Source organism: Marmota monax, unplaced genomic scaffold (genome assembly GCF_021218885.2).
Source record: "Marmota monax isolate L192 unplaced genomic scaffold, Marmota_monax_Labrador192_F-V1.1 WCK01_AAM20220418_F8-fsc02456, whole genome shotgun sequence".
NCBI lineage: Eukaryota > Metazoa > Chordata > Mammalia > Rodentia > Sciuridae > Marmota > Marmota monax.
In genome coordinates, this window is record NW_026693857.1 from 6,638 (window position 1) to 14,692 (window position 8,055).

Genomic DNA, 8,055 nt, shown 5'->3' on the forward strand with positions numbered 1-8,055 from the left:
AGGAAGTCAAACAACAACAAGTGCTGGCGAGGATGTGGGGAAAAGGGTACACTTGTACATTGCTGGTGGGACTGCAGATTGGTGCAGCCAATTTGGAAAGCAGTATGGAGATTTCTTGGAAAGCTGGGAATGGAGCCACCATTTGACCCAGCTATTCCCCTTCTTGGTCTATTCCCTAAAGACCTAAAAAGAGCATGCTACAGGGACACTGCTACATCGATGTTCATAGCAGCACAGTTCACAATAGCAAGACTGTGGAACCAACCTAGATGCCCTTCAATAGATGAATGGATAAAAAAAATGTGGCATTTATACACAATGGAGTATTACTCTGCATTAAAAAATGACAAAGTCATAGAATTTACAGGGAAATGGATGGCATTAGAGCAGATTATGCTAAGTGAAGCTAGCCAATCCCTAAAAAACAAATGCCAAATGTCTTCTTTGATATAAGGAAAGTAACTAAGAACAGAGTAGGGACGAAGAGCAGGAGAAGAAGATTAACATTTAACAGGGATGAGAGGTGGGAGGGAAAGGGAGAGAGAAGGGAAATTGCACGGTAATGGAAGGAGACCCTCAGGGTTATACAGTGGAGGGGGTAGAGAGAGAGGAGGGGAGGGGAGGGGAGAGGTGGGGAGGGGGGAGGGGGGAGGATGGGAAAGGCAGCGGAGCACAACAGACACTAGTATGGCAATTTGTAAATCAATGGATGTGTAACTGATGTGATTCTGCAGAATCAATCTGTGTATGGGGTGAAGGTGGGAGTTCATAACCCACTTGAATCAAAGTGTGGAATATGATATGTCAAGAAATTTGTAATGTTTTGAACAACCCACAATAAAAAATTTAAAAAAAAATAAATAAATAAACATGCTGGGATAAACCTTAAAAAAAAAAAAAAGACTCCAGGAAAAATAATGGATGAGATCTTCATGTATGTCTCCCCTGGGATCTGGTTACAGGACACCCAAGTCCTCATAAGTGCAACTCAGGTCTTTTCCAGTGCTGGGGAACATGTACTCTGTCCCCAAGACTCCAAGCCCTAATGTTTCCACACTGTGCCCTTCAGCACATGCTGCAAGTAACCCATCCTGTTGGTTACTCTCCTTCCTGGTGACAAGCTCCATCTCCAAGACATGGAAGTAATGACACCATCAGATGTCACAATCAGGAGCACTCACCCTGGGTGTGGTCTGCACTCTCCATACACCAGCCTGCCTGAGATGAGGAGACAGGGCTACCAGATAGGCCTGGATCCAGGTCCCAGCCTCTCCCCAAAGAAGATGGGAATGGAGAAAGAGGGGAAAAGAGGCAGAATTAGTAAGATTTGGGGTAATTAGTCAGGGAAGCCTGGAGTCCAGTGAGATGCACAAACCCTCTGTATGTCCCTCATGGATCACACCTCACTATTTCCTCTGTTAGCCCCCATGAATTATGGAACAGCAGCAGCCTCTCCCAAACTCTTCAACACTTGTTCTGAAGTTACTAACAAGGAACTCATAATTGCATTACTAATTGCATTACTAATTAGCAAGTGTGGAGAAAGTTTTTCAGCCTTGTCCTGGGCTCCCCAGGCCTGCACTGTCATTGTCTCTCCAGGTGAAGTGATAATTGCAGCCCTGAGGGGAAGTGAGGTCACAGGAGCACAGACCTTTATCTCAGGGCCCAGCTGCCTCCGTCCCTCCATGCTGGCTGTCAGGACCTCACACTGAGCCCAGCACCTTGCACACAAGAAGCACAGTGAGTATTTTCAATATCAGTCTTTTGTTTCAGAAGAGATAGCAAGAAAATTGATCAAAATTCTGCTAAAGTCTGCAGAGGAAATAAACAAATTCTGGGGTAGAAAGAGATTTGGTGGGAAGGCAGACAAAAGAGGAATAATTCTTTCACTATGATCGCAGTAGTAAAAGAGAGTGTCCCCTGACTTGGTGCCAACTCCTTGTGGCTCCTAAAGTTATAACAAAATTATTACTGAAGACGTTTTTAGGTGAAGAAAAAATTCATTAAGAGAGTTCTGATTTGGAAGGTGTTGAAGGTCTCTAGTTAGCAACTAATCTGCGTTTCTTGTTACTTTAGAAAATCATAGAACATATTTGAACTGCTACAATGGCTGTGGGTTTAAGCCATTCCTGCCTATAGTGAAGATGAGGATGGAAATGTAAGGACCACCTCCTCTTGTGCAGAAGCCCAGACCTGGGACTGTTTCTGGAATAAAAGCTGTTTTTTCCAACTCTACATTACAATCCACCTAGTGCAGATAGGAATTGTGTCTCCTCTGAATCCGTCTGCTGGGATGGCTGTGGCTAGAATTCTCTCCCTGCTGGACATACAGACTGTAACATTATAATGATGAGAACTTTTCCTGTGTAGTAATGTTACAATACTTATCATAATCTCAGGATATTTTTCTTTTTATTTCAATTCATGCAAAGTGGTAGAATTCATAGCCTCCAACTTCTACTGATGCATCTCTTGTATTGAAATGTCCTCCACAAATACTGTTTCATTACTAAGAGTTTCACCAATGTATCTATCAATGCACAGACACTTTTAGCCTGAAATTGGTGAGGACTTCATTTTTATTTTAAACTAATTTGTCATGTTCCATTGTTTAGGAACAAAGTATATTTCCTAATAGTTCACTTATATATTACACTATTCTTTTATTCCTAAAATAACAATATGAGCAATAGAAAGTCCAGTGGTCCATTTTCAGAATAAATATTATGCTTTAAAACTATTGTGACTTTGGATGTAAAAAAGGAAGCTGAGGAGAGAGCACAGTGAACAGTCACAAGCATAAAACACAGACATGTAAAAATTGATGTGTTTGTACTGTTTAATATGTGTTTTGTTTTCTAAAACCATAGAAATAGTTTTTGTTATTATAAAAAAAAAATGGCCATGACTGATCTTTAAACTTTAGGTCAGAAATCCACCGAGATCTGATTTATTGAATGGTGTGGATAGTGACTGAGGTTCTTTATCCAACATGACTACAATATATCAGTTCATTCTGAAATAGTACATGCTAAATTCTTCCTAAGCATTCAGTCTCATTTTTTTTCCCCCTCCAATTTAGCATCACCTCATCAATTCTTATTTTCCTATAAAGTACATTGTTAATTCTCCCCATCAACATGTACATCTTGATGTCTTTTTAATCCCACAAGTACTTTCAATGAAAATTAATCTTGGTGTCAAAAACTATTTTAAGATGGGGATAACACTATGTAGCTCAGGCTGGATTCAAACTTGTGGGTTTCAGTGATCATTCTTCCTCAGCTCTGCAGGTAGTAGGGAAGGTGCTCACCACGATACTTGGGCACAGCTATTATTAAGGAGTCATTTTTCTGAGGGGAACCATTCTTGCCATAATATAAAGGACAATGTTTTGAATTACGGAATGGGCCCCACAAATGTGGCAATAGGACTGATGCTTTTATCACAGAATGCTGTTGGAATTCTGGGAAATTTCTCTGTACTTTATCATCATTTGGTGCTTTCCTGCAGTGGGTGCACATTAAGGTCCACAGATTTGATTCTTGGGCACCTTATGGTAGCCAACTCTTTGGTCATTCTCGCTAGAGGAATTCCCCACACAATGATTGCTTTTGGGCTGAGATACTTCTTCAGTATTTCTGGATGCCATGTTATTTTGTATATTCAGCAGGTGGGCAGGAGTGTGTCCATTTTCATCACCTGCCTCTTGAGCATCTTCCAGAACATCACCATCAGCCCCATGAACTCCTGTTGGAAGGATCTCAAAGGAAAAGCTCCCAAGTACATTGGCTTCTCCATTTCCCTCTGCTGGATCCTGTACATGGTGGTGAATTCCATTTTTCCTCTCTATATACACAGCAAATGGAACAGTGTAAACACAACAGAGAAAAGGGATTATGGGTACTGTTGTCGCGACCCCTTGCCCGCAAGGAAGACGCAACTCGGGAATCTTCTTTCAACAGTTTATTCAGGCCCTGGATATTTCTTCTTCTCTCTCTCTGATGCCCCTCCCAGCCTTAATAAAGCATCCCAAGCCCCAATGCAAAGCTGCCGCTTGGAGCTTTCTCACAGGGTGGTGAAAAATCATGTGCCAACTCTCCCAGATAAGGAGTTGTTTGTCACAGACCACAGCGGAGCCAGCGTCATCTTGTAATGGCGACCATAATCTGCAGAAACGGCAGAAGCGGCTCACCACATACTGTTTTACTGTAGGTAGTGAAAAATTCACAGATTCATTATATGCAGCATTATTTGTATTTCCTGAGGTTGTCTTTTACGTGCTCATAATCTGGTCCAGTGGCTCCATGGTTCTCCTTCTGTACAGGCACAAGCAGAGGGTTCAGCACATTCATAGCATCAAAGTTTCCCCCAGATCTTGCCCTGAGTCCAGAGCCACCCAGAGAATCCTTGTCCTGGTGGGAACCTTTGTGACTTTCCACACCCTCTCCTCCCTATTAAGTCTTTATATTGCTCTGTTTTCAAACCACGTTTGGTGGGAGGTGAACATTAATGACCTAATTTCACTGTGTTTTCCCACTGTCAGCCCCTTTCTTCTCATGACCCATGAATTCACGGTATCCAAACTATCCAGACTCTGCTTTGTCTGCATAAAAAATTTAACAAATCCTGCTGAGTACTGTGGAAAAAACTATTTTCTCCAAATCTTGGGAGACCCAGAGAGGAGGATCACAAATGAAAGGCCAGCCTCGACAATGTAATCCCTATCTCAAGAATAATAAACAAGAAATGCTGTAGATGAAGCTCAGGTGTGGTAAGCCATTCTTATAGACCGTGGCCGCCATTAGAAGATGGCGCCGGCTTCCACTGTGGCCTGTGATAAACAACTCCTTTTTTGGAGAGTTGGCACGCAATCCCTTACCACCCTATGAGAGAGATCCACGTGGCAGCTGGGGATTGGTATGCGGGAGGCTTTATTAGGCTGTGCTTGGGCGCTCGGCGGGGGGTCACTAGAAGATGATACATGAAACAAGGCCTGAATAAACTGCTGAAAGAAGAATCCTGTGTCGTGTTTTCCCTTGCCGGCGAGGGGTCGCGACAATTGGTGGCCCGGACGGGGAATTATATTCCTCGAACCCAGGATCCAGAACTTTCAGCAGTCAGGGTGGTGCACCGGTAAGTTCCCAGGTAAAGTGGGAATCCGCAAGCAAATAGCGGGGCGCTCTCTCTGTATATAGAGAGCGGGAAAAAGGACGCTCCCCTGTAAAAGGAAGAGAGCGGGGAATTCATAGAACGGAACGCTCCCCTGTAAAAGGAAGAGAGCGGGGATTTTTGTACTTTCACTTTCTTTATAGCTCTAAAAACATTATGGGCGCTACCTCTTCAAGCCCAATTTTGTTGGCCCTAGATGGGTTGTTACATTCAAAAGGACTTAAGATAAAGCAGAGTACTTTGCAGATGTTTTTAAGAGAAGCTGATATAGCGGCTCCTTGGTTTGCTTTTTCAGGGAGTCTTACGATTCCTAGCTGGGACAAATTAGGGAAAGATCTAGATTTCGCTCATGAGCAAGGCACCTTAGAGGGTGGCGTTATACCACTTTGGAAGTTAGTTAGAGGATGTATAACAGATGGTAAATGCCAGGAAGCTGTGAGTGAGGGTCAAGCTATTCTTGAGCAACTGCATGAGGAAAAATCTGAAGGATCATGTAGTGAAGTGGCAGAGAGTATTAAAAGTAACAGTAGTGAGAAGGCAAAAGAGCCTGAAGATAAAAATAGGAGAAGGCTCTACCCAGACTTGACCGAATTAAAAACGCCCGAGAACACAAGCGACTCAGAGAGTTCTGAGGACCTTGATATATTGTTACAACAACTACATAAGATAAAAATGAAAAAGAAGAAAAAGGAGACACAGGGCACGCAGGCCTACTGTAAGAAGGGGAAGGGAGTTAACATCGGTCAACAAAACTCTGAGGAGGAGGAGGTAGAATATCTAGAAGAAGATATGGTGCCGATTGCCCCACCTCCGTATGTGGGGGGGAGCCAAGGTTCCGGGAGATCTTTTCATGCACAAGTTTGGAGGACAGTTAATACAGATATGGGACTTGCATACCCTGTATTTCAGGACAATAACAGGGGAAGATATCATGAGCCTTTAGACTTTAAGATAATTAAAACCTTGGCAGAATCTGTCCGCACTTATGGCATAGATGCCGCTTTCACTCTCACTCAGGTGGAGGGACTTACTAGATTTTGCATGACTCCCTCAGATTGGGCTAGTCTAGTCTGCGCTTGTGTTTCCCCAGGGAAATATTAGGAGTCCAAAGTTGGCTGTTTAATGTTTCTGGCAGTACCCAAAACTCGGAGCGAGGTAGGAGACTTAAAATTACTTCACACAATTCACAATTGTTTAATGCTACATTACCCTCCGCAGCAGTCTGTCTCCAATCTCCGTTCCTGTTTCTTTTGGCTAATGATACATCACAGGGGATGCTTAATTGTTCTAATATTACCTGTTATTTGTCTGAGTGTTGGAATGGCTCCTGGACTACGGCAGTGATTATGAAAATTCCAACTTTTTTCCCGATCCCGGTTACTGCGGATCCAGAATCTTTTCCTATTGTTGAACTGATTAGAGCCCGTAGAGATTTTGGAATTACGGCAGCTATAGTGACAGCTGTGGCGGTATCTGCTGCTGCAGCAGTTACAGCTGGAGTAGCCATGGCCAGCCAGGTTCAAACTGCTGCCACTATTAATCAGGTTATTCAACAAACATCCACCATACTTGAATCTCAAAGTAGAATTAATCAACACATTCTATCTGGGATTCTGGCTGCTAATCAAAGGATAGATCTGCTTCAAGCTCAAGTTGAGGAATTGTCTGACCTAGTACATTTGGGTTGTATTGATCAACGTGCACATTTATGTATAACCTCTGTCAGATTTAATGATTCCAGAAATGCCTCCTGCATCATCGGAGAGTATCTATCCGGAACCTGGTCCATGGAAGCAGAAAACTTGATCCAGTCTCAACTAACTCAGATTGCTGTTCTGAATAGCACCCGTGTCGAACCAGTGACTTTGGGTCAATTCACCAGTTGGCTATCCTCTGCCTTTTCCTTTTTTAAGGAATGGGTGGGAGTGGGCATTTTTGGGGCAATGTGTTGCTTCGGTGTTGTACTTTGTTTGTGGCTTCTCTGTCGCCTTAAAACTCGCCATGCGCAAGAGAAGGCTATGATCGTACAGGCTCTTGCGGCCTTAGAAAATGGCATTTCTCCACAAATCTGGCTTGCACATCTTAAACAGTGATTTCTGGGCATGGCCATTGCACCCCAAGTTAGTTTCACATTGCACTGGGATTGGCATGTCCTCTTCCTTATTCTCTCCCAATGCTGAATAGCCCTTGCACTCTGCAGGTCTTGTTACCATTGCACGCAGATGGGTTTCAGGACTGGTCTTTCTTCTCGGCTACAGACTCTTTACCTTCCTCTGGGGTTTAGGGATTGTGTTGCCAACTTAAATTTTGTCATTACTACCAGGCTACCTTCTCGCCGTCATCACGATGCAGGATGCGAGGCAAGGCACTGCACTTGAGTGATCCCTCAACGGACCTCAAGGAAAGCATGTCTTATTGCATGCGGGTTTGACGTCCATGCCCCGCCCTACGAAAAAAGGCGTCGGCTGATATGGGACCAGGTCTAGGGAAGGGCCCTCCTTAGGACTGAACCATACACTGCAGCCACTTCTGCACAGTGGGATAGGACCTCTACTTTCGCCTGCATTGTTTTATAAAATAGAAGGGGGAACTGTGGTAAGCCATTCTTACAGACCGTGGCCGCCATTAGAAGATGGCGCCGGCTTCCACTGTGGCCTGTGATAAACAACTCCTTTTTTGGAGAGTTGGCACGCAATCCCTTACCACCCTATGAGAGAGATCCACGTGGCAGCTGGGGATTGGTATGCGGGAGGCTTTATTAGGCTGTGCTTGGGCGCTCGGCGGGGGGTCACTAGAAGATGATACATGAATCAAGGGCCTGAATAAACTGCTGAAAGAAGAATCCTGTGTCGTGTTTTCCCTTGCCGGCGAGGGGTCGCGACA

At 44.0% G+C, this 8,055-nt stretch overlaps 1 protein-coding gene across 1 annotated transcript; it reads left to right on the forward strand.

The window, feature by feature from the left end:
• Positions 1–3,406: 3,406 nt before the first annotated feature.
• LOC124105342 (vomeronasal type-1 receptor 4-like) lies at positions 3,407–4,577 on the forward strand (the record flags this gene model as incomplete). The annotated part of the gene is made up of 2 exons (XM_046462488.1): positions 3,407–3,911; positions 4,216–4,577. Coding segments are annotated over exons 1-2 (867 nt in total), but the record flags the coding sequence as incomplete, so codon positions are not given.
• Between the last annotated feature and the right edge of the window lie 3,478 nt (positions 4,578–8,055).